General features: G+C 39.0%; 1 protein-coding gene across 13 annotated transcripts in view; it reads left to right on the top strand.

The window, feature by feature from the left end:
* Window positions 1-27111, top strand: part of ATP8B4 (ATPase phospholipid transporting 8B4 (putative)) — a 287386-nt gene that overhangs the window by 147683 nt on the left and 112592 nt on the right. For 11 of the 13 annotated variants that reach the window (XM_024761880.1, XM_024761893.1, XM_024761884.1 and 8 more), the window contains 3 exons: window positions 9662-9734; window positions 18492-18562; window positions 23711-23793. In XM_024761880.1, the coding sequence (XP_024617648.1) occupies window positions 9662-9734; window positions 18492-18562; window positions 23711-23793 (227 nt within the window). Of the gene's footprint in view, window positions 1-5391; window positions 5493-5527; window positions 5547-9661; window positions 9735-18491; window positions 18563-23710; window positions 23794-27111 lie in introns of those variants that run through there. The other 2 variants (XM_024761890.1, XM_024761892.1) reach the window with 2 other exon arrangements.

Raw genomic sequence — 27111 nt, forward strand, 5'->3', positions numbered from 1 at the left:
GGTGAAGAGAATGGTTGATCTGCTCAGCCTAAGGTAATTGCTTGCAAATTTTTCATCAAAATATATTCTTCAAAATCATATCAAGTATCTTTTCCAACCAAAACACTATGAGACAGATATCAGTTAGAGGAAAAAAATCGGTAAAAAATACAAACACATGGAGGCTAAACAATACACTACTTAATAACCAAGAGATCACTAAAGAAATCAAAAAATACCTAGGAACAGGGCTTCCCTGTGGCGCAGTGGTTGAGAGTCCGCCTGCCAATGCAGGGGACATGGGTTCGTGTCCCAGTCCAGGAAGATCCCACATGCCACGGAGCACCTAGGCCCGTGAGCCATGGGCGCTGAGCCTGCCGTCTGGAGCCTGTGCTCCGCAACAGGAGAGGCCACGACAGTGAGAGGCCCACGTACCACAAAAAAAAAAAAAAACCCTAGAAACACATGACATGACCCAAAACCTATGGGATGCAAAAAAGCAGTTCTAAGAGGAGAGTTTATAGCAATACAATCCTACCTCAAGAAACATCTCAAATAAACAACCTAACCTTACACCTAAAGCAACTAGAGATAGAAGAACAAAAAAAAGCCTAAAGATAGCAAAAGGAAAGAAATCATAAAGATTAGATCAGAAATAAATGAAAAAGAAATGAAGAAAACAATAGCAAAGATCAATAAAACAAAGCTGGTTCTTTGAGAAGATAAACAAAATTGATAAACCATTAGCCAGAATCATCAAGAAAAAAAGGGAGAAGACTCAAATCAATAGAATTAGAAATGGAAAAGGAGAAGTAACAACTGACACTGCAGAAATACAAAGTATCATGAGAGATTACTACAAGCAACTCTATGCCAATAAAATGGACAACCTGGAAGAAATGGACAAATTCTTAGAAATGCACAACCTTCCGAGACTGAACCAGGAAGAAATAGAAAATATAAACAGACCAATCACAAGCACTGAACTTGAGACTGTGATTAAAAATCTTCAACCTACTTCCTAGAGAAATGGAATTAAAAACAAAAATAAACAAATGGGACCTAATGAAACTTAAAAAGCTTTTGCACAACAAAGAAAACCATAAGGCGAGAAGACAACCCTCAGAGTGGGAGAAAATATTTGCAAATGAAGCAACTGAAAAAGGATTAATCTCCAAAATTTACAAGCAGTGCATGCAGCTCAATATCAAAAAAACAAACAACCCAATCCAAAAACGGGCAGAAGACCTAAATAGACATTTCTCCAAAGAAGATACACAGATTGCTAACAAACACATGAAAGCATGCTCAACATCACTAATCATTAGAGAATTGCAAATGAAAACTGCAGTGAGGTATCACCTCACACTGGTCAGAATGGCCATAATTTAAAAATCTAGAAACAATAAATGCTGGAGAGGGTGTGGAGAAAAGGGAACCCTTTTGCACTGTTGGTGGGAATGTACATTGTCACAGCCACTATGGAGAACAGTATGGAGGTTCCTTAATAAAAACTAAAAATAGAAATAACATATGACCCAGCAATCCTACTACTGGGCATATACCCTGAGAAAACCATAATTCAAAAAGAGTCATGTACCACATTGTTCATTGCAGCTCTATTTACAATAGCCAGGACATGAAAGCAACCTAAGTTTCCACTGACAGATGAATGGATAAAGAAGATGTAGCACATATATACAATGGAATATTACTCAGCCATAAAAAGAAACAAAATTGACTTATCTGTAGTGAAGTGGATGGACCTAGATAGAGTCTGTCATACAGAGTGAAGTAAGTCAGAAAGAGTAAAACAAATGCTGTATGCTAACACATATTTATGGAATCCAAAAAAAAAAAAAAAAGGTTCTGAAGAACCTTTGGGCAGGACAGGAATAAAGACACAGATGCAGAGAATGGACTTGAGGACACCGGGAGTGGGAAGGGTAAGCTGGGACGAAGTGAGAGAGTGGCATGGACATATATACACTACCAAATGTAAAATAGATAGCTGGAAGCAGCTGCATAGCACAGGTAGATCAGCTTGGTGCTTTGTGACCACCTAGAAGGGTGGGTTAGGGAGGTTGGGAGGGAGGAGACACAAGAGGGACGGCATATGGGGATATATGTATACGTATAGCTGATTCACTTTGTTATAAAGCAGAAACCAACACACCATTGTAAAGCAATTATACTCCAATAAGGATGTTTTAAAAAAAATGTTCTTCATAGTAGGAATATTTCAGGAATAATGATTTTTCCCATTGACATTACTCTTAGGATATTTGGGTAGTCAGTGGTCATCTGTAGACTATTTTTAATGGAAAGGTAATACAATTTTATCTTCCAACTTCTTTAATAATCATTGGAAAAAAGGATGACCCAAAGTTTCACAGATTTTTTTTTTCCCCCAATTTTAAAATGGACGTAGGGAGCTTAAAGGCTCATGGCAGCTGGTTGTATTGACTTTGTGGCATTGAAATTGGAACTAAAGAAAGGTGAAATAGCCTAGAATTAAAAAGGAATATTCTAATTACAAGAGTATGTTGATAGCAAAATTGGAAAGTGAGCTCTCAATTTGTCAGGGGTGCTCTTATGTTCCACCTACATCCCTCCTCCAGACTGCAGAATGTGTTTCTCCAGCTGCTGGGCGTGCTGCCTACATACAGCCCTGAGCTGTCAGCTCTCTCTGGGAATTGCCCTTGGCTGAGGAGAGCTGTTTTTCTTAAGGTCACACCTCATTGCTGGGGTCAGACCGCATCCCATGACTGAACAAAGCCAAGGTATAAAGGCCTAGTCCCCTTGATCCAACTCTGACGGCCCATTCCAGCTCCAGAGCTTCCCTGGGGTTGCCTGAGCCTTTACTGTGACTGAATCAACAGCCTAACTCCTCCCTCTGCCCAGCTGTTTCCTTCACTCCCCACAGGTGTTATTCCCAAGAGAACTTGCCAATAAACTTCTTCCACACAGATCTCCCTCTGACTCTGCTGCCCAGGAATGTGACCTAGGCCTAAATTACTCTGTTTTCTCCATGGTCAGTCTAAGGTATTCCCTCAGCATTCGTATGTGAGAGCAGATGTAATAGTCTTCCTTTAAAATAATTTTCTTCTGATTTCCTTGGGGTTTCTTCATCTCTTAGCCATATATTAATGGAATTCTACTAAGAATTTACAGAGAAGACAGAAAGGATCTAGAGAGACTCATTCAGGAGAAGTGTTTCAGTTTATGGAAATGATTAAAGAGTATAGATTTTCTGCACAACTGTCAGTGGGCTTATTTATTGTTCGGGTAAAACTTAGTAAGTGAATCGATCATTCTGTTTTCAAAATAGTAAGGCCAAATTGTGTGTGTATTTCTGCACCCAAATAATGCACAAAAGGCTCTACAAGGCTTTGTATAAATTAGGCAGGGCCTCTCTGATATTGATTACTTTTTCTCAGAAAATTGTTAAACGAAATTATCCGTGCTGTAGGACTATAACTTTTATCATTTCTCCTTCTTCTCACCCTTTCCCCCTACGAAATGGGTGTGAGACCTAACCCACCCTGTGTGTTTCTACCTCAGCATGAGCATGGTGCTAATAAGAGGGGAGGAAAAGGAGGAAAACGTCTGCATTCTTCAAAATAAATAGATTCCAAAGATGCGAGTATTATGCTCATTCTCAGTGTAATGAGATCCTGTTCACCAGTCTGTTGTTAGAGGATTAGGGCCAAACTGTATCTCTTGCTGTAGTGTGGCTCTGACAGCAGTGGAATTGAAAAGAACCAGGAACTGCTGCTGTCCACTGGACACTTTTGTCAGGGGACCATGACGGCCAGCTGTCTTTGGATCGGCTGGATTGAAACGCTGGGAGTCTGCACTATTGCTGTGCTTGAATCTCTTCAGCTCCTTAGGGGCCATTCTCTTTCTAAATAGGCAATACATAATTATCATGGAAAATAAAGTTAAAAGTTAAAGTTAAAAAAAAACAATAAGTATAGATTTATTAAAAGCATGGCTTTGTAGTCAGGCAGATTCAGGTTGTAGTTCTGATTCTGCCACTCACCTGTGAACTTGGAGGAGTTTTCTTTTCTTCTATTTTTACTCCCCAATTGCCCTTTAAAATACCAATATTTGTAATGCCAAAACAGTCCAGAAAAGTATACAATGAAATGGAGTCTCCCTTACATCCCGGTTCTCCTTTTCATCTCCTTTCTCTAATGGCTACCACTGAAGAGTTTCTTGTGTGTCTTTCAAGAAATTTTCTATGCATGTAACAACAGACATATGTGTAGGTTTATCCTTGCTTCAAAACACAGTTAGAATCTTACAGCACATGTGCAGTGTTGTGCATGTGCTTGTTTTCAACCTGATAATGTAACTTGGAGGATATTTCACATCAGCGCATATAGACCTATCTTATTCTTGTTAGTGGCTGCATTGTATTCCATTGAGTAGATGAGCCATGATTGGATAGGTGTACCCTGGTATATCTATCTAATTCTTATTGATGGGCAGTGATGGTTTCTCATAGATTGCTATTACAAATAATACTGTAATAAACATCCTTGTATATCCATCTTTGAGCACCTGTATGATCAGTTTTTTAAAGTGGAATGTCAAAGTATGTGGACATTTGAATTTTTGACAGATGTTGCAAAATAGGGCAAATGTCTCAATGTCTTTGAACTTCAGTTTTCTATTCTGATTAAAGTTGCTAAAATGGGGGTAGAAACAGTACCTATCTCATAGGGCTGCTGTGAGGATTAAATGAGATAAGAGACTATTCAGTATTGCCAGATGTAGCAAGTTAAAATATAGGACATCCAGTTAAATTTGAAATGCAGATAATGACAATATTTTAGTATAAATATATCCCAAATATTGCATGGAACACACTTAAACTAAAAAATTATTGGTTGTTTACCTGAAATTCATATTTAATTGGGTGTCATTTATTTTTATTTGGCAACCCTATACATTAAGCGATCAGCACACTCCCTGGAATACAGTAAGCACTAAATAAATTGTTCATTGCTATAATTCTTGTTAGACATTCAGGGAAATGCTGTCATTCAACAACTGTTTTTAGAAATAATGATTCTATATTCATTAATTTACTTATCATTCATTCAACAAATGCTGAATGCCTACTCTAAACTAGGCATTATTCTAGGTCCTGAAGATACAGTGGTGAATAAAACAAAGTCTGTATGAGCAGTTGAATACTTTTGTATGTTGTAGATCTGACATGGGCTTGAGATTAAGGAAGAAAGCAAGCTCAGTGTATGTGGATTGTTTGGTTAATTAGGTGAGGTCAGTTATACTGACCTTCTTTATTATCTTCTTTCTCTAGTATGCCAACATAATTTATGTAGCTTTTGAGGAAATCTTCTTTTCAGGAATCTGTGATGCTAATGGGCAATCAGGAAAATTAGATTGTGGAAAGGATGACAGAAGCCTTGAGGAGACCCATGAAGATCTCTTCCTTCTGCCCCTTAAGCTTCAGCAATGGGCTTGGAATCTTGCTCGCGGTAAATACTTGATTTCTAGCCTCTGGAGCCAGTGGTTCAGTGACATGGAGAATGGTAGGTGCTATCCCACTCTCATTTTCTCAAGGAGGTCCTCAGCAAATTGTAGCAGCTCCTAGTATGCTATGCCTTGTCAGGAAGAAGCAGGTTCAGACAAATTTATCAACAATTATTAGGTACAGTTGCTATCTCTCACCACCTTTTCTCAGAACTCAGATTCTCTGATGTTCTGAGAGTAGATATATAGTTAGTGGGTGTGTTTTTAAAAATTCTTTCCTCAAAATAACTCTAGTCACTATTCTGTGACAATTAACCCCATATGTTTTATGGTACCTTTGGAATTTAAATTTTATGAGTCCTTTTCTTGAATTTTGGCTTATTATGTAGTGATTGGCTTGTGAGCTTATAAGGTAAAAGCTAACTTATTACCCCAACTATTTTTGAAAAATCTGGTTCAAAGAAGCGTTAGCTAGATTATGTCCATTTCAAAACCTGAAGCAATTATGTGGTGATACTGATACTTGAAGCATATTTAAAAATCTTGGAGTTTCTTGATTCAGTGCAATTACATGAATTAACTTGCTTTCAGAGTATTTATATACTACAAATCCTCTACTAGAGTGGGAGGGCTTTTCTTGACAACGGTAAAAGCAAAGTTTGAAGGTGCCGAGTCTACGGAGCCAAGTGTCATTTTCACGTCCCACAAGGCCACCCTGTGTTCCCTGCACAGAGCTATGACGCAAGCTTGCTTCAAACATGAGTCTTGGGAACAGCTGCACCGCACATGGAGGACCAGGGAGTGTGTGTTTTCGTTGTTTCAGGATGATGGCAAAATGAAATTACTATACAAGCTAAAATCTCAGAAGTCTAGAAATATTTTGAAGATGAGCCTTAAAGGAAATTTTCCTATCTGTCCCTCCAGTCTTCTGATATGTGTTTGATGTTATAAAGTCAGTGGTGGTGGTAGTGTGTAGGAAAAGAAAAATGGTGGGATTTAAAATATATTCGATTTAAATTCCTTTGCAGATCTTTATCAGTTTATACTTGTTAGTAAGTTTGGGTACTTGTGTAGCTATGATCCTTAGTGCTAACTGAAGTATATCTCTGAGGTCCTAGTTAAAGGCAGTTATCATTACCTGGTAAGAAAGAATAGGAAATAACATTAAAAAAACTCCTCTGATTGTGTTATACATATTAATTGTTCTACAGATATATATTCAAATAAGAGGCTTAACCAAGACATCACACACAACATATGGTTTACTGATATCTCCAGGCCCTTTTTCTTCAAAACCCTAATTACATCTGTGGAGTGTTACTTTCTGCTCTCCAGAATAATCTGTTTTGTACTTCTTCCTCTTCGTTCAGTTTCTGGTAGCCTCTTCAAGTCATAACTTTCTGTCACAATCTTCTTTGTAAGAGTTATGCTCTCTTCTTGGTAGGATGCTGTGTACAAGTCTGACAAATGTGTCTGTGGGTTGGTTGTGTAGGTTATTGATGAAATAGTTGGATAGCGCTAGGGTCAGGGTCAACATCCAGGGAATACCACTTGCTGTTTTTTGTCATATTGGTCATTAGTTTTGGATAATATTTCCTTTGAGGAAATTTCTCCCATGTTTGTGTAGCTTCGCAACAATATTTTGCTTCGAGTTCTGAAAAATTTTGTCACAAACATTGTTGCCTTGTGAACTTCTCTATAGCTCATAGCCCACAGAGGTGATATTGTGTCCTGTGGAATTTGTACATGTACATACCAGAAGGTTTTTAAGATTTCAAATACTGTTAGTCGTAGACTTTGGAAGTAAAGTGTTTGGAGTGCTCATTTTTAGGGAAGGAATTTCCATTGGAATAGGTGGAAAGGGGTAGGTGACCAAGGATAAGAGTAGGTGTTAGAAGATATCTGGAGTTACAAAGGGGCCTTTTGGGAAGAGGAGCTCTGAGGTATATGTTCTGGTCAGAGGGCAGACAGGTGGCAAGAGAGAAAGAGAGAGAAAGGAGTAGAGTGAGTTAAAGTAAGGGAGACTGGGCTCATACATGGTATTACAAATATTTTCTGCTTTCTTGGACTGTTGGATGATGTTAGCAGACTAATGGTCAGATCTTAGTGGGGGTTGGTCAGATGACTTATTCTGAGTGTTTTTCTATTTTTGGAAATATTTAATAGGTTAGAAAGTAGAGGGTAAAATACAGATAGGGGTGCGTGTGGGTAGGAGGAGAATGGGCCTGAGAATCTGGCATGAGGGAAGGGATTTTTCTCTACTTTATCACTTCTCTGTATTGTCCCAGTAGGAATCCATATTGACCATATCAGATTCTTTCTTATCAAAGATTCTTTGCATGCCCTGGGATTTTGCAAATTTTTTTCTTAAAGAGATTTTATTCCAGTATTTTTCCAAGTGTAGCAGTTAATTCAACTAATTCCCATGGATATCACCAGACTTTTAAAAACATATTCCCAATTGCTTTGGTTTTATGGGGGGAAATATTATGACAATAGACAAGTTAGAATTTATTACCCCAAATAGTGGCTATTGTTACTTACCCGTGCAAACTTAACTCTCAAGTGTGCATTTTAAAATGTATAAGAGGTCCTGTAGAGTTTCCTTTTACCTTGGGTTGATTTTTCCATTTTGGTGGAAGAGGTAGGACGTGGTCCTTTGTAGAGCTTATAGTATACAGGTAGGAGGAATCGAAGTTTGCAAATGGGACTTAGTATCATCTCAGCTTCTTCTTGAAGCAGATGCACTTTCATTTTATCTAAGATACTGTCTCCTGAGAAATGTCACTAATGCTCCAAAGGAGATACCCCAGGAGAAATAGACCAGCACATAATCTATCCATACCTGTAAAAATAAATAAAATGAGATTTAAAGACTTCCTAGGGTCTTTCATTGTCATTGAACTAGATAAAGTGCAGAAAAGTATGGCATTGGAAAAATGATTGAATTCTGGCTAGAGATGAAAATGCTGCAATTGAAAACTTTCCAGAACAACATGTACTTGGATCCGTATTAAAGAGAAATTTTTTGAGTGTTTAAGCCAAATGACCCAGCAGGGTTGATAGTGTGAGGCATATTTCATAGTTGTATAAATATTTAAAACTGTTTTCCAGCTTATAAAAGAAGTAAATTAGGTTGTTTCTTAAAAACTGCACAATGAAATTAACCTGCCCACCTTAACTTGTTGGGGAACCTGGCCTACTTGTCCCAGCCTTCTCTCCTAGAAGGGAATCGCTGAGAAAGAAGTGTGATGAAGGTCTCCAACTGGTTTACATGTCAGAGAACTTCAGAAAGGATGATTAGCATCACGGGTACTGCCACAGGTGGTCTGTTTCCAGATGGCCTGTCTGCCTAACTGTCGCGAGGGGCCTGACCAGCTAGACACAATAGCTTTTTGTCATAAACCCCTTTGAACTTGGTGAAGGGTAGACCTGCGGCTCCATTATATACATGAGCCTCGAAGAAAACAGTGCAACATCTTGACTGTGTTCTCAATTCTGAGCTGTTGGTCCTAGCCGTTAGAATGCCACCGAGCCTGCCCTTTGGCCAGAGTGCTGTGGATAATTTGTAGGTGGTCTTTCTTGTTCAGTGTTCTAAGGCTTCTTTTGTCACCCATTGCTGTTCTTGTCCTTTCCAGAATTTTTATTCTTTTCCTCTTACTTGCATTTTAGCTATTGCCCCCTTGCTTCTGTCTCCTTCACTTCTTGCCTCCAGTTAAACAGACTTCTGAGACAACAGCAGTGATGTTTCTATATTTATTAATACAGAGGTTGAAAAGAATGTTAATGATTGAATTTCTTTCTTTCCTTCCCCCTGAGTTTCTTTTTCTTTTAAATATTCTGCCCAAGGGTATGCAAGTAAGAGTTAATAGCTGCTGTATAAAGCTGGTACCATGGGGTGGTGGAAAGAGCACACAGCCAAGAGTTAGGCATTTTGAGTCTAGCCCCAGGGATAACTAACTCACTGGGTGTCTTTGGGCAAATCACTTGACTTCTCTGGGCCTTAGTTCCCACATCACTCAGGTAAAAGACTTTGTTATGCAAGGTTCTTTGGATTTAGTGTTCTAGAAAAAAAGTCTTATCAGCTTCTTCTGTCATATGATGCTCCATTGTGAATACATTCTCTTGATTCTTCTCTGTTCCCGAAAAACATTAATTTTGTTTTTGTTCTTAGGCTGCAGAATGAAAAATGGATGAATGTCAAAGTGGGAGACATCATTAAATTGGAAAATAACCAGTTTGTTGCTGTGAGTATTGTTTAAGAAATTTATCTCAGGTTAAAATAGCATATGTACTAAAATATTTACATTTGCAAAGTTAGTAAATCTGTGCTAATTTAGCGTAATTAAGGAGGGAATACCAGGATGTATTATTAAAAAGTCTCAATTATAAAATATTTGAAAGACATTTAATTACTTTCAATAACCTGATAACTCAGATAAGGCTGAGTGATTATCACCTTGTTATTTCCTTTGGGAAATTAATAGATAAAAAATATTTAAAATCAGGCTGTCAATTGTTTGATGTAAATAAGAGCTTTTAAAATGCTCCAGAGTACTTTAAAAATAGTTCTCACATAGTTTGAATATTATCCCCCCAATAACGGAATTAATACTGGTAATGTGCAGTATCATAGAGGAAAAGATTAGCTATAGAAAGAGAGAATGGATGTTCTTTCCTGAATAATCACGATCAGAAAATGTTGATTGAATGTTCTTAATAAATGCTATTTATGAGGTTTTACTTTGTATACCAAATGCACTATAACTTATATTCTCAAGCTGCCTGTGTTACAGTTTCCTTAATAAAATTCAAGGGGTCAGTCAAAACTAAAATATATGTGACTAACTATAGTTCGTATTAAATGCAAGGCTATAAAAGCTATCCAGATCAGAGATTAAAAATTGTAACGATTGTAGTCTTTATGTCAAATATGTATTAGATTACTCATGAAAATTTTTGTGTTAATGCCATTTTATTTATCAAGCTGTGTTCTTCATTAAATTTGAGACATTTTCCCACAGCATAAAACAAATGGCCCCAAGATCTATTTACAAGAACAACTCAGTTAAGACTCTTAAACATTCACTTTCAGAAACAGTCTTCTTTCATTAATGTATCGTCTGTGTATACTGATTCTCTGGAACAACCCATGCTAAGGTGACTAGTCAGTGGATAGGCCATTCAAAAAGAGTGCACACTTTACATAGAGAAGTGCTTATTTCTCTGACAACCTCAAGTCTCTAGAAAATAGCTGAGAGCCAAAAATAAGCAAAAAGGTGTTGGTGCAGCCAAAATGGAGGTCTCAGAGCCCACCGATGTAACCTGGGTTCCTTAGACCTAGGGCAGTCTGCCAGGTTTTCAAAACGTATTTACTTTTTTCGGACACAATTTAAAGTAGCATGTCCAGCTTATTTTCCAGCTCATTAAATACTAGGAGCAGAGTACACTGAGGGTAGCATGTGTTAGAAGAACATACCCTGTAGGAAAGATTGAGGCTTAGTGTAAAATACAGTGTAAGGATACTGGGTGGGGAATTGGATGAGAAGAGTCTTTGCTCCATTCCTTCAGTGACAGCACTTTATCTTCTCTGCCTTTCGTTTGTTTCTTCACATGTCAAATCCAGGTGCAAGAGCACACTATATGATCTCAGAGATCCCTTCCAGCCCGTAGTTGCTGTGATTCTCTGTCTGAGCTGAGACTAGACTACAAGATTCTTACAAGCAAGGAGCACATTGATTTGCCTGATCCATAACATCTAGTGCCATGTGGGATCATAGGGGGCAGTCAGTAAATGTTGGCTGAATGAATTAATGTCAGTCTTTTCTAAGAAAGAAGACAGAAAAAAAAAAGAAAAGTGGTTATAAATTTCCAAAATTCAGGGTGTTCTGGATCCATGAGGTACTGATATGCCCTAATTAAGAAAAGATCACATATATTCAGGGTTCTTTGCTTGAGAAGAAAGGGCTCCATATAACTCATTTTGGTTCTACTTCCAATTAAGATAATTACAATGAAAAAGTTTTGGTGCTTCTTAGTGGATAACCTTAACTTTTTTTTTTTTAATGGGCATATATAGAATTCTAGGATGTGTGCATTCAAAAAAATTTTTTTGGAAATTACTTTATGCCAGGCATGGTGCTAGATATAGTGGAATTAGGAAAAATTAAAGGATCCCAAACACTTAACTATTATTTTATTTGGAATTATACTTCAGGGGAAATGCTAGGTAATTTCTGCTTAAGGTATTCAGTAAAAATAATGTTTTAAGAGCCCTATGGATATACTCTAACAAGGGTAAATATTGGACTGAACTCACTTATTCACTGATACTATACTATGTTCATTTATCAGATTCTTTGAGGTGAATCCCATAAAGGCAGGAGTCAAATTTGTGTCTCAAATCTCTTAACTCCAAGGACCTCATGGACAGCATATCTGTGCTCCAACTTGCCCTCTAGCCTTAATATTCTAATTTGCACTTCCCGTGGTCTTTGTTTTTAATTTAGTTGTATTTTCTGTGTTATAGAAAATAACACATGCTTGCTTGTTATTGCAAACCTTTCTGTGGAATGAAGCATGGAAATCAAGTGTAAGTGCAGGCGTCACATGGAAGGAAACCAGTTCCATGAACGCATCATTATCATTGATTTAAAATGAATCCCACACTTAGATGAGTTTCCATGAAGTCAGTGATTCACGTGTCCCAGCACTGTCCAATAGAAATTTCTGCAGTGAAGAAAATGTTCTATATTTGTGCGTCCAAATATAGAACAGCCAGTAGCACCTTGTGGATACTGAGCACTGGAAATGTGGCTAGAACAACTGAATGTTAAATTCTATTTAATTTTAATTAATTTAGATTTAAATAGCCACGTGTGACTTGTGGCTACCTTACTGGACAGTGCAGATGTAGCCTTTTTATTGTGGCTACATGATGGGGTAGAAATGCTTACTCCCTACTCTTTCCTAGGTTCATCCTTCCTGTTTTCACTTGGAGGGGCAGCCCCAAAATAACACTAAGCGTCTTGCACCCCCTTGCGTGTTCCCCTCTCCCAGGAGTGACTTCTCCGATTGTTAAGTGTTGGGGCGGGGAGTGGTGTGCATGACCTGGCACCTCCTTCCTTCCCTTTCTCTTTGGGCTCTGTCTGTGTACAGAGAGTACATTCTGCCCAGCTCGTTCGAAGTACCAACTTTACAGGAGTAGATCCCCATGGTGGGGGTAGCGAGAGGGTCCAGGTAGTTTCGAGCTTCCAGAGGACTTCAACTATGACTAGATGAGTCTAACAGGGGTGAAGTGTTAGCAAGCCCACTGGGCCCACAGACCTAAAGCCTGGTCTCCAATAGCTTGATCAGTGACAAAGATGATATTTTTATCTCCATTGATCTCTGTCTGACTCATACAATTATAGCTTGTTGGTTTAATCTTTGGATGAGTGAGGAAGGGATTCCTTCAAACGCCAAAACACCACAGTGCCTCTTGATTAGGTCACTTTGTTCAAAGTTTATCCACGTGCGGCTACGCGGCACCTATGAAGCTGTTTTCGAGGACAAATAAATGTTTCTGTGGGTGAACTGCTGTAATCACTTAGAAGTGCTAATATAACTTCCTATTCCCTGGCATCAGTTGGCAGGGGCTGTCAGAGAGCTTACATTTGGGGAGCAACGATCACAGGTCTCTAAAAGAGACTCACTTCGGAGTTACTGCACAGAGGTACATCTTGGGAAACCAGATCATGAAGATCATGATAATAATAGCTCGCCTTTATTGACTATGTGCCACATGACAGACAATATTACAAGCTCTTTATATGACTTAACTCATTTAATCCTCACATTATCCCAATGACGGCAGGTTATGTACCATTATTGTTCCCATTTTACAGACGAGAAAATGGAGGCACAGTGCCATCAGATAGCTTGTCAATAGGAGAGCCAGGAGTTTTAACCCCTCCCTTTACCACATGCTGCTCCTGCCTCCACTGGAAAAGTTGGTCCTGATTACCTTGCGACTGGGCTTCCAGAGTCAGGGCCTCTAGGCTTGGATGATGGAGGTGAAGTGGCCAGAGAATGTTGCACCCAATTCTGACGCAGAACTTCTAACTGGATTTATGTCACCATATCAGTACATTTTAAGGAAGGAAAGGAGCTTGCCTGAGATGACCAGTTAGCTGGTATGTTCAGAAGTTACTCACCTTTGTTTTCCCAATAAGGAAAACTGCCCCTTACCTTTTTAAAAAAATCTAAAACACTTTTGAGCTGAATTTCCAGAGCTCCTATTTTTACTGCGGGACCAAGAAAAAAAAAATCGTAGAGCATAATTCAGTTATCACAATGAGATTGACTTCCATTAGAAGAATTAAGTAAACTGTGTGAGAAAACACACTGCAGAGTTCTTGATACTGCCAGAGCCTGGACCCTGGGAGCCAGGCCTACCTTCCTCCTTTACTTGACAGCAGTGCTCTTGTCTTGTTTGGCTCTTCTCATCTGGTGGTAGAAATAAACCTCTTACTGGACATGAGCATATTTGAACATCACATGAATTTAATTGTTTAGCTTATTTGAAAAACAGTCCACCCTCCATCCCCTCCACAAAAAGGCCTTCATGTTTTCAGTGTTTACAACAGTAAATTTTTGCTTTAGAACAAAGCGTTCTTCTGTTACAGAACTGAAAATTTCACCTTAAGAAATGAAAGGGCTAGTTTAACCTAACCTCCAGTGCTGACCATGGGCAGGCTTTGGCTTTCTCTTGACCCATCATCAGGGCATTTTCTCCAGTCTTTTTCAGCACTGTTTTTGGACATCCTTCTGGGGAGGCCATTTTGTGGTTGAATTGCCTTTTTTAGTTATTTTAAGTTTTATAGCTTCAAATCAGAGTTACTTGTTTTACTCTGATTGCTGAAATAAATCTTCCTTTTTCAAAAATATGTGAGACATTCAACATGCATTTGCTGGATCTGAAATTTAAATTTTAAATGAAAACATTAACTATAATCTTACCCATTTTCAGTTTTATGACTTCATTCTGACTTTTGTCCACATCGACATATTTTTCCATAAGTATAATCGTACTGCATGAGCCATTTTGTATTCTTATTTTTGTACTGTAAAAGAATAAAAGAAAAGATAATTTTGTAGATGATAAAGAAAATAAAGAAGAATTCCACATGTGAGAATGGCTTAAAAAAAAATGAAGGGAGATCCAAATGTGGTGTTCCAATTAATTCTACAAATTTATCTTTCCATCACGTCATGAATCGAATCCCAATATTGTTTTACCATTGTAGTTTTGGTTTCTGAACACCAACGAAGTGAAATGCTGTCTGTTTTTCATAGGTGTATTCCAGTGATTTTGTAGCCAACCAGTGGAAAGAGCATACATTTGGGGATCAGAGTTCTGAGTTCTAGCTTTGCCCTTTAACCTCCATGTGGCCATGAGTATGGCCTTATATTGCTTGGAGTCTTGGGATCCTCTATTAGATGTGATGAAACTTTCGCCATGACTTTGTAAAGGGTATGGGCGTTCCATGGGTTAATTTAGCTCATCTAGTGCTTGTGAGACCAGAAATTACCTTCCCAGGTTTCTTATACACACAGTGGGAACAATATTATCCCCTAATGGGGTTGTTGAGAGAATAAAGTGACGCAATTATGTGAGAGTGTTTTGTAAACCCTTAGAGAACTCTACAGCTTTCAGGTGTTATAATCACTTGAGGTTTTGCTTCATTTGTTCTTTAGTTCAACAAACATTAATCATGCCTAGTAAATCTAGGAGTCCAGTGTCATTGGCATCTAGAACTCAAAGATGTTCAAGGTTTTCAAGGTTCCTCTGGCTGGTATATTTTTTTCTGGTTTCCGTGAAGCCCCTGCTTGGGCTTTTTGTTACCTGTGGAAGGTGGGAGAAGGAACATTGTGTTGAAAAACATTCCTTAATTCTTGGGAGACATAGCTGAGCCTTTCCTGGAAGGGCGTGGGGAAAAGGCACCAATAATTGACAGCAGAAAGTACGAATGGGGGTCTAAGGAAGATGGGTATGGTTGGAATTAACTGCTGCCTGGACCCCCCGTGAGCTCCAGTAATCACACCTTCCCTTCCCCGCGCTGCATTCCTGCTAACGCCTCTGCCTGCGGAGACCTGCCCTCCATTCCATCCAGAATGTTCCATCAGGCCCTTCCTCAACTACCAACCCGACGTGCTCCCTTTCTCATTTGCATTCCTCCCACAGCACTTGGTTAATAAGACACTTAGAACCCTTGTCATATTCTGCCTTTACTAAGCTATAAAATGCTGGAAGGTAAGAAGTTTTTATTTAATTTAGTACTCCTGGCAGTAAATGCCTTAGATTGCCTAGATTCACATCCTGGTGCCCTACTTACTATGTGGCCGCAAACAAGTTACTGAACCTCTCTGAGTCTCACTTTGTTTATCTGTAAAGTGGAGATAACAAGACCTACACTTAGGATTTCTTTGAGTTAAATAAAATATTGCATGTAAGGCCATTGGCACAGTGCCAGACACATAGTAAGTCCCCACCAAATTTTGGCTACTGGTATTATAAACACCTACAGCTCAAACACCAGTTTCTGGATCGACTAGGAATTGGGTCCCTGAGAGATACTAAAGGGATCAGTTTAAGGAGGACTGACTTGAGGCTCACAGAGTCATGGGGTTTGTTGGGCCCGAAGACCACCCATGTGTTGCTCCACTCCCTTCCCAGAACCTCTGACCAAAGGGCAACCCAGGACTACCAGGGCTGTTACTACAGCTCTCTTGCCCTTCCTTTCCAGAATGACTGCTGAGTGCACGTGGAAATAGGACGGCATGATGATGAGTGAGCTGGTCACTTATTCCACTGGATGCCTCTCTGGTTCTGCCCCTTCACACTTCCTCCTCAACTAATGAATTTTAAAAATTGAAGGGAGAAGCTAGCAAAAGGAAAGACCAAGGCTCAGCAGTGGGGCAGGGAGAACAGAGGAAGAATGAGGGGAGGCAGGACAGAGATCAGGGAGTGGGAAAACAGGAGGAAGGTTCAGAGGACATAGAGAAGGGTGACAATGGAGGTGACAGGAGGAGGCAGGGAAGGTAGAAGACAGGAAGGTAGAAGTCCCAGGTCCCCAGGGGGTAGAGAGAACAGGAAGAGTTAGCCCAGAACCCGTGGGGTTTACAGTTCTCAGTTTATGCCTCTAGGAAGTTGAGTCACTGCTTAGGAAAGAATCTGGTCAGAAGGTGGCAGTGGTGACTCAGTCACATGTTCTGAGCCAACTGTGGCCGACAATTCCTCCCTTTGTTTATCAAAAATATGTCTTGAGGCAGCTGAGCTCAAAATTAAACTGTAACAAGAAAAAAGTAATGGTTCTTACTAGGCAGAGTTTTGAAGAAAAGCAACTCTAGGTACAAATGGATATCTTTCTCTAAACTTCACAACTATTTCAATCACAGATGATAGAATTAGGGAATTGTGGATTATTTTTGAAATGATCCTGTTAAACTTGGGGAGGAGACCCATAGGCCGAAGAGCATGAAGCTCTACTGCTATTGTGCCTTGTGCCTTTATTCATTGAAATTTAAATGTGAGAAATAAAATCAAGGTAAATTTTCATAACATTTTTCCACTTTAAACTCAAGATGGGTAATTTTTGGCTCAAGAGCGGCATACACTCTTCACATGTTCTCTTCAGAGCGGGTTTGCTCAGGTCACATTGTGAGAAGTCAGAAAATAAATAACTTCTGCCTTGACAGGTGTCTCTGGCTTTTTCATCCAGAGTTGAGGCGGAGCCTTGATAGTGCAAACCCATTTATTCGGTTAGGGGTTGTCACTGAGTTGCCTTTTAGTTCTGTTTTATTACAACTTAGACAAAACTATACCCCCTCCCCGCCACATGCACCTACACCACGCCTATTTTTGAGTTGAAAATTTAAAAGCTTGAGACAATGAAATCAGTGGATTGATTCTAAATTTAACCTCCAAGGTTTGAGAATGGAACAATTCAAATATTTAAAAAACAAAGATAAGAAACGTTTACAGTTTTGGAATGCCAGTTGTACATTTAGACAGAGCTAAAAAATTGTTAGGCTAATATGTCAAAATAAATTGCCAGAATTTTAGTCAGTTCTTTTTAGACATGTAAAACCTTCAGAATTTCATAAAAACCCTCATTTAAAAATCAGTTTTGAAATTTCAAATAAACAATTTCCCAATGTAGAAAGCTACCAGAATTCTAAAACTGAATTGTGATGGGTCATTTCCAAAACACAAATGGATGGCCGAATAGAATAATTTATCTCTGTGAAAGACCAGCTTCCCACCTCTGAATGTTTTCTGTTTACCATGTTTTCTATTCTATCCTGCCCTCTTGCTTAGCCCCTGCTTTTCTTCTCTTTCCCTTTTCTTACATGCCACCATCTTTTTATTTTCTCTTGCTTATGTTTTAATCTTGTTTTTCCTTTAATCCTTTTCTCTTTTAAAAATTTCCTTGCCTCTCTTATTTTTTCTATTGTTTTCAGTTTCCTCCATCCTACTTTACTTTTGTCTTTCCCCATCTTCTTTCCCTGCCTCAGCTCTTAACTGATAACCACGGAATTAAAGTATGTGCATATAAGTATTTCCAGTTATCTTATTTATTGGGGAAAGTTTTATATTTCCCATTAGTAATTATCAAAGAAAGAAAATAGAATTTTATGTATTTCTATGAGATATACACATTTTATATAGAAATATGTAAAAATTTAAACATTTCTATTAAAAAAATAAAGTGGCTATTAATTTATATGCTATCTCTCCCCTTGCTTATGTTCTGATGGTCAAGGGCATGCAAACCAGGAACAAGGAAGTGGAGGGTGGCTTTGATTCAGGGCATATGGTAGAGAGGTGGAACAGAACTTCACCTCTCACTTTTTTTCTAAGCCTCTAATGGCTCATTAGTAGTGGAGGGATGATTCAGTGTAGAAGGCTTTCAATCAATCTTCCCTTTTCAAGTATTCTTTATCCTGGTTTTTCAAAATAGGCTGATCTGCTTCTCCTATCAAGTAGTGAGCCACATGGCCTCTGTTATATTGAAACTGCTGAACTTGATGGGTAAGTTATTAAGGTCAAAATAATTATTTAGATTGGTTTTCAATTTATTTAAGAGTAACAGCTTTAGACAGCCACATAGCACAGGGAGACCAGTTCGGTGCTTTGTGACCACCTAGAGGGGTGGGATAGGGAGGGTGGGAGGGAGGGAGATGCAAGAGGGAAGAGATATGGGGATATATGTATATGTATAACTGATTCACTTTGTTGTAAAGCAGAAACTAACACACCATTGTAAAGCAGTTATACTCCAATAAAGATGTTAAAAAAAAAAAGAGTAATAGCTTTAGAAACAGAACCTAACTTAAACCTTAAACCTTATTCTTAGATGTGGTATATGTATACAATGGAATATTACTCAGCCATAAAAAAGAACAAAATAATGCCATTTGTAGCAACATGGATGGACCTAGAGATTATCATACTAAGTGAAGTAAGTCAGACAGAGAACGACAAGTACCATAAGATATCGCTTATACGTGGAATCTAAAAAAAAATGATACAAAGGAACTTATTTCAAAGCATAGACTCACAGACATAGAAAACAAATTTATGGTTACCAAAGGGAAGGGGGGAGGGATAAATTAGGGATTTGAGATTAACAGATACACACTACTATATATAAAATAGATAAACAACAACAAGGACCTACTTTATAACATAGGGAACTATATTCAATATCTTGTAATAACCTATAATGGAAAAGAATCTGAAAAAGAATATATATATGTATATATATATATATATGTATATATATATATATATATAACTGAAGGCCAATTCTGTACACCTGAAATATTGTAAATCAACGCTATTTCAATCAAAAAAAAATCTAAAAAGGCCCTAATGCTTCATTTTACTTTCTTGGAAGACATAAGACTCTAAATTGCAAAGTCCATTTGCTAATTACTTTGCAGATCTTGTGAAGCCTCTGTTTTTTCTCTTAAATTTATTTCTTTCAGAAACAGCGAGCTAAACATATATACGTAAATAGCTTTACACAGGGACTTTTCACTGAGATTCCCTGGAAGGGTTTTCTGTTTGTTTGTTTGTTTTTAATTTCAAGTGATTGTCTAAGGAAAATGAGAGGAGTGACAATCAAGATCCCTTGAAGAGGGCTTCCCTGGTGGCGCAGTGATTGAGAGTCTGCCTGCCAATGCAGGGGACACGGGTTTGTGCCCCGGTCCGGGAGGATCCCACATGCCGTGGAGCAGCTGGGAAAAGATCCCTTGAAGAAAGAGGACTGATGTTACTTTAGAAGGCAACTTTTGGAACTGGGTCAAATGAAGATGTAGAGAGATAAGAGAGAAATGCAGTAGGATGCAGTTTTGACATGGATGCTAATTTGGAATTTAGTTATAGACTGTATAGTAATTCTGTTTCAGTGGATTCAGTTTGTCTGTCTGACATCAAAATATTTATTGAATGCTTACATTTTAAAGATACTATATGTGTGCTTTAGATGAATTTCATCATTTAATCCTAACGTAGGTACTATATAAGCCCTGTTGTACAGGTGAGAAAATGAAGGCTTAGATGAAATAATTTGTCCCAAACTTCTAGAGAGTGAAGCCAGGACTCAAACCTGGCAGCTGACCAAAGAGCCCATGGTTTTAGCCACTGCTTTCAAAATAAATGCTGTATTGAGCTATCCAAATAGAGTTCAGCCTGTATGATCTTACCCTTGGTCTGGGCAGAAGCTAAAATAGTGCTAAGAGGGAAATTTATAGCCCTATATGTATACACTTGAAAAGAGAAAAAGCCTCCAATCAATGATCTAATCTTCCATCTCATGAACCTAGAAAATAGCAAAATAAACTCAAATCAAGCAGAAGGGAGGAGATAAAGAGTGGAAACCAATGAATTTGAAAATAGAAAAACAATAGAGAAAAGTCAATGAAACAGAGAGCTAGTTCTTTGAAAACATCAATAAAATAAACAAACTTTTAAGAAGACAGGGAAAGAAAAAAAGAGAGAAGACCCAAGTTAACAATATCATGAATGAACCAGGGGATATTATGACAGATCCTGAAGTCATCAAAAGGATATGGAAATACTACAAACCACTCTATATACATTAATTTAACAAAATAGATAAAATGGACCACTTCATCGGAAAACAAACTATCAGAACCCATCCAATATGAAATGGATAATTTGAATAGCCCTGTAGCTATTAAGGAAACTGAATTCAAATGTAAAATATAAAACTATAGGGGCTTCCCTGGTGGCGCAGTGGTTGAGAGTCCGCCTGCCGATGCAGGGGACACGGGTTCGTGCCCCCGTCCGGGAAGATCCCACATGCTGCGGAGTGGCTGGGCCTGTGAGCCATGGCCGCTGAGCCTGAGCGTCTGGAGCCTGTGCTCCGCAACGGGAGAGGCCACAACAGTGAGAGGCCCGCGTACCACAAAAAAACAAAACAAAACTATAAAATCTTTAGAGAAAAACATAGTAGAAAATCTTCAAGATTTAGGGCTAGTCAAAGAGTTCTTAGATTTGATCCCAAAAGCGTAATACATAAAAGGAAAATTTGACAAACTGGAATTCATCAAATTAAAAGTTTTTTCTGTGCAAAAGACCCTGTTAAGAGGGTGAAAAAATAAGGTACAGACTAGGAGAAAATATTTGCAACCTATCTACCTGGCAAAGGACTTGTATCTTGAAAATATTAAAAATCCTCAAAACCCCACAGTAAAAAAACTAAACAATCCAGTTAGAAAATTGGCAAATGACATGAAGGGACATTTCACTAAAGGTGATATACAGATGGCAAATAAGCACACGAAAAGATGTTCAACAACATTAGCCATTAGGGATATTAAAATTAGAACCACAATGACATATCACTTCCCACCTATCAGAATAACTAAAAGAAAAAATAGTGAGAACTCTAAATGCTGGCAAGGATGTTGGGAAACAGGGTCACTCACACATTGCTGATGGGAATGTAAAAGGCTACAATCACTTTGGAAAAGAGTTTGGCAGTTTCTTAAAATGCTAAACATGTAACTACCATATCACCCAGCAGTTTCATTCCCAGACATTTATCCCAGAGGAATGACATATGTTTACACAAAAACTTATATACAAATGTTTGGGGCAGCTTTATTTGTAATATCCAAACGCTAGAAACAACTTATATGTTCTTCAACAGGTGAGTGGTTGAACAAACTGTGGTATATCCATATCGTGCAATATTACTGAGCAATAAAAAGGAATGAACTATTGATACATGCGACAACCTGGATGAATCTTCACAGAATCATTTTGAGTGGACAAAAGCCAATCCCAAAGGGTCACATACTGTATTATTTCATTTATGTAACATCACTATAAAATTAGAGTAGTGGACAGCAGATTAGGGATTGCTAGGAGTTAAAGATGGGTTTCAGGAGGCAGGGAAGTGAGTGTGTCCATAAAGGGAGACTGAAGGAATCCTTGTGGTGATGGGAATGTTCTGGGTCTTGACTGTCAATGTCAGTATCCTGCTCATGATATTGTGATATAGTTTTGCAAGATGGTACCAGAGGGGAAATTGAGTAAAGGGTACAAAGGATCTTTCTGTATTGTTTCTTATGCTGAGAATCATTTTGAAGTTTATCAAGATATTGAGGCAGATTAAGGAAGAGTATGAAGGTAGTAATCAGGAATTTTGGAAAAGGAACTTTTTTTTATCAGTAAGGTCTATGTGTGATTATTCTTCCCCTTTAGCTTCCACATCTGAAGGTGGAAGTGAGCTGGTACAGAGAATCCTGAGGAAGTAACTTAACGTGATGATGATGAACTTTGATGAGTGACGGGATTTATGGTCATGGAACGAGGGCTGTCTGGTCCAGCTGGTGTGACTGACTGTTTCAATTATTTGAAAAGTCATTTAAATGACCCAACTCATTTCGGTCCTTTAACCTCAACACCACTGTCTCACTCTTTTCCATCAAGCCCAGCTCAATATCTGCCTCAATTATGAAGTTATTCTTGACTATTTCAATCCCTACACATCTCTGCCTCCTACGAATTGATAGATTTAGATCAATAAGGTTACTTTTAAACAAAGACATTTCAATTATACATTCAACTTAATATTTCATGCAGAAAGGTGTTTCACCAATGGGCATTCCTTGGGCTGGGTATATATTGTCGTAACATGATTGTGAAGCTCACTCATGGGAAGTTTAGATTAAATGCAGTCTCAGGTACCTGCTCAGTTCTCTAAATTCAGTTATTTCACGGTTTGGCATGTACTTCTAAAAGGCGATATTTGCTTTTTTACCTACCACTTGTTTCCTGCAAGAGGACAGTAACCTTTAGTGGCTGCATTGAGGTTCATGAGTGACTATGGTATATATTCAATCAATATTTGTTGACTGAATTAGCCCACTACTAAACATCCCATAAAGGTAGAACTCTGACAGATGATCTTAAGTTACGGTAGAAGAGAATTAGGTTGAACTCAGTGAGGGAACTGGCATTGCAAACTCTTTAAACACAAGACTTTAGTGATGGTCATAGAATCTTCACTGCTGGTCATTTCACGAATACCAGAGAGCCATCTGTCCAGTGTATATGTGGTCTTGCCTGGAAGAAGATGACCAGCTCACTGTGATCTACTTAGTTCTTGTCTAGTTGTGTGATTCTAGACTTATGGGATTCTTGGCTTGACTCTCCAAGAAAAAGAAAGCTGTATTCCTTTTCCCATTTGAATTTCAGCTACTGTGAAATTAGCCATGACCATCTCTTACAAGTAAAACTCCTACATAGATAGCAGACTCTATCTAGAGTGATACTGGCCTCCTTTTTTTGGCAACTGTGTTCCCATTCCTAATGTGTTTTGTAACTCATGCATGATGTTAAGTAGGTTTGAATGAAAGCATATTTATTACATCCTCTGTTTTTTCAAATAGCAAAACAGATTACTCTGTTGTTACACAGATGTGCCGTGGGTGGAATGCCAGCTCTTAGGAGCCTGCAAAGCCCTGTCCATTTTCCAGAGGTAGTGTGGGAGGTGTGAATGACATTCAGAGGGAGTTTCTTGAATCTCTTGTGTTGGATTTTGCATGTGCTGAGATTGCTGAAGTGTCCCTGATGGCTTTGTGTGAGATGCTGTTGGGTTGTTCCATTTAAAAGTTCATGCCATGTCAATTAATTTCACAGGGAAACGAACCTTAAAGTGCGCCATGCGCTATCAGTTACCTCAGAACTTGGAGCAGATATTAGCAGACTTGCAAAGTTTGATGGTAAGTGTTTAAAACTGACAAAAATCTCAAAAAGCTTTTGTAACAAAGCAATGTAACAAACTAATTATATGAAATTCAATTTATGTTTCTTTTTATTTGGTGGAAGGACATAAAATTCTGCAGGCATCAAAGCCTGTAATCTCTTCTCACACTAAAGAGTAAAAGTGTTTTACTGTTTTACTCTCCAAGGGGAGAATGGCTTTATCAGTTCATCGTTCCTTTCATCCTTGTTTCCTCTTCTCTAGATCTCGTTCTCTCTAGTCCCGCGATACTCTTCACTTGCCTGACCTAGATCTCCTTGGAGCCTTATGCAGACATGCTGAGGATGAATACAGGCCACACTCATATTTCTAGCTTTAACCAGCCATCCATTCTCTGGCTCCATAACAAAGGCCAAACACTAGACTGCAGACTTCATGAAGACAGTAATCCTGCCTCATATATTTCTGTGTCTTTCAGAGTGCCTGGTATAATGTCTTAAAGATAGCAGGTGTTCTAGGAGAATATTCTGATTTATTTATCAGTTGGTCAGCTGTTGCACTTTATTTTAGACCATGGTTTTGCTATCACCATCTTCACATCATTCAACCCAGTCCCCTGCTCCTCAGCATGGTCTCTCTTGCCTGTTCTACTCCAGCTGTGTTGTTCTTTTCTGTTAAAGCTGTTGCAGAGAAACAGAATCCTTCGAGTCAAAGCAGAGAGCCATTAATGGTAGGATTCTAGGCACCCTGACAGACTGTGGGAGAATCTTTGGGTCTTTCTGGCGCCCCTCAGTGGTTTCTTGCTTTACACACTTATAGGTCTCGCCTTGAATATCAGTATTTCCTTATAGATTGGTTTTATTTATTAACAAATGTTTATGAGTTTCAGACTATCTTTCAAAATGTTTTCTTTGGAGTCCACTAAAGGAAAATGTGGACAAGGGTCTTGGCATGATCCCATGAGTTAGAGCACAGGCAAATTTAATTTTAAAGTTTCTCAGTGGACAGCTTAGAGTTTATACTGCCTGTGCTTTGCATTTGCTTGTAAACTCCCTCTGATTCTGTTAATATTTTAGTCTTTCTTAAATGAGTGGTGTTGTAGAAAACGTTTATAGAAAACAAATTGTTCCTCCAGTGTGAGATTTAAGTCAAGGGAATAACCAGGAAACTGAATGGCCCAAGAAATATGTTGATTAGATTAAAACAAATTACACATTTTCTACTAAGTATTTTTTTCAATGAAATGTTACTGTTACATGAATCCAAGAAAAGTAAATTGTGCTGATGAATCAAAATACTTTCTTAAAATATGTCATAGAATATTTATGGAGTCCTAAAAGGGCAAAAGCTAAATGTAATTTACTCATTTCTTTCCTGGCAGGATTGTACCTTTACACCTCTGTCAGTTTATGAGGAGGTAAAAATTCATGGCTTTTTGCTTACTTTACCATCAAAAAGAAGAAAATGATGTTATAATTACCAGTTCATTTTCTTTCACAGATACTGGTACAGATAGCCTACACTATGATTCAGTTACAAACAGCCCTGAAATCATAGTGACATAAACAGTTGAAGTTTATTTCTTCCTCATATCACATCTGATGCAGGTTGGGTGGCCTTCTTCTTCTTGTAGCCGTGATGCCTAGACTAATGCCCTTTAAGGTGAGCACATCACAGTAAGGATGAGATGAAAGAGACAAACTGACTTTCAACTGCTCTTCCTCTCACGTTTCGTTGGCCAGCGTGGGTCACATGGGCCTGACCTAACTGCAAGGGAAGCTGGGAAATAACGAGTATGGATATTTGTTGAGTACTGTCTCTACCACACGCATCCTCTGACCATAGGTCAGTTCCAGGGTAGTGTATAAAGGGCCAGGCTGGATTAGGTAGACTTTTTTTTTTTTTTTTGCGGTACGCGGGCCTTTCACTGTTGTGGCCTCTCCCGTTGCGGAGCACAGGCTCCAGACGCGCAGGCTCAGCGGCCATGGCTCACGGGCCCAGCCGCTCTGCGGCATGTGGGATCCTCCCGGACCGGGGCACGAACCCGTGTCCCCTGCATCGGCAGGCAGACTCTCAACCACTGCGCCACCAGGGAAGCCCTAGGTAGACTTCTTACTTGGAACTGCAGGAATGGGGCCAAGAATCCTCCTTCTCAGCATGACTCCTTATAGTTTTAGTCCCCCTTTCCCTGCTTGACTTTTTCTTCTCATAGCACTTATCACCATCTGGCATCCTCTACAAACTGCTTATTTTCTGTTTATTATTATTGTCGATTGCTACCTGCTGCCATGGAAGCTGCACAGGGATCTTCGTTTTGCTCACTGATATATGCCAAGTCCCTAGAAAAAAGCTCAAAAAATACTTGCTGAATGCATGAATAAATGGTCACAGGTGCCGGAGAATGGGGGAAAGGATCAGCCTCAGGCCCCAGAGAGACTTGATAGAGCAAAGGAGTGGCCTAAGGTAAGGGATTGAGAGTGGAGTGTGAAACGATGGGGTGAGGAGGAGGCTTCCTGACGGGAACTTGTAAGACAAAGCAAGGGTGTTGGGTCCCCTTCTGCTGGAGGGCAGTGGCTAGGAGAGGGGTCATCTGGTGGTTTTACAATGTCTTATCTTCAGAATCTTTTCTCCAAACACAATTTAACACAGAAATCCCAAATTTAAACCAATACACGTGGTGCTGCTTGGGCTGAAACAGGAAAATACCTAAACTAATTCCTTTATCACAGATGGGATAACAGGTCCTGAGAGGTCAGAGGATTTGCATATATATATAAATAGTCTTTTGTTAATGCTTCATACACTTTATTTTAAAAGTGTATTAATAATTATTACTTAATAGTTGTGGCCTGAATTTGCTTCACATAGCACAGATAATTCACCAAATCTCCAACATATAATTGTTTTCCCAAATAAAGGCAACACAGACCCCTCTTTTCTCTCATTTATACGTAAACTGTGGTCACTTTTCAGAGAACATGTAATGCCAAATTTTTGAGGCTGGTACGCTTCTGGGCTAAATACCAGATTTCTGCTAAAGTTACTCTTTCGTTCTTAAATCTTGGGTTGAATTTCAATCTACCTTAAAGTTCAAGGCAATTTGATGTTCCGTGGGTTTAGCCATATTAAAATATGATTTCTTGGGCTTCCCTGGTGGTGCAGTGGTTGAGAGTCTGCCTGCCGATGCAGGGGACACGGGTTTGTGCCCCGGTCCGGGAGGATCCCACATGCCGCGGAGCGGCTGGGCCCGTGAGCCATGACCGCTGAGCCTGCGCGTCTGGAGCCTGTGCTCCGCAATGGGAGAGGCCACAACAGTGAGAGGCCCGCGTACCGCAAA

This window comes from Neophocaena asiaeorientalis, unplaced genomic scaffold (genome assembly GCF_003031525.2).
Source record: "Neophocaena asiaeorientalis asiaeorientalis breed wild unplaced genomic scaffold, Neophocaena_asiaeorientalis_V1.1 scaffold111, whole genome shotgun sequence".
NCBI lineage: Eukaryota > Metazoa > Chordata > Mammalia > Artiodactyla > Phocoenidae > Neophocaena > Neophocaena asiaeorientalis.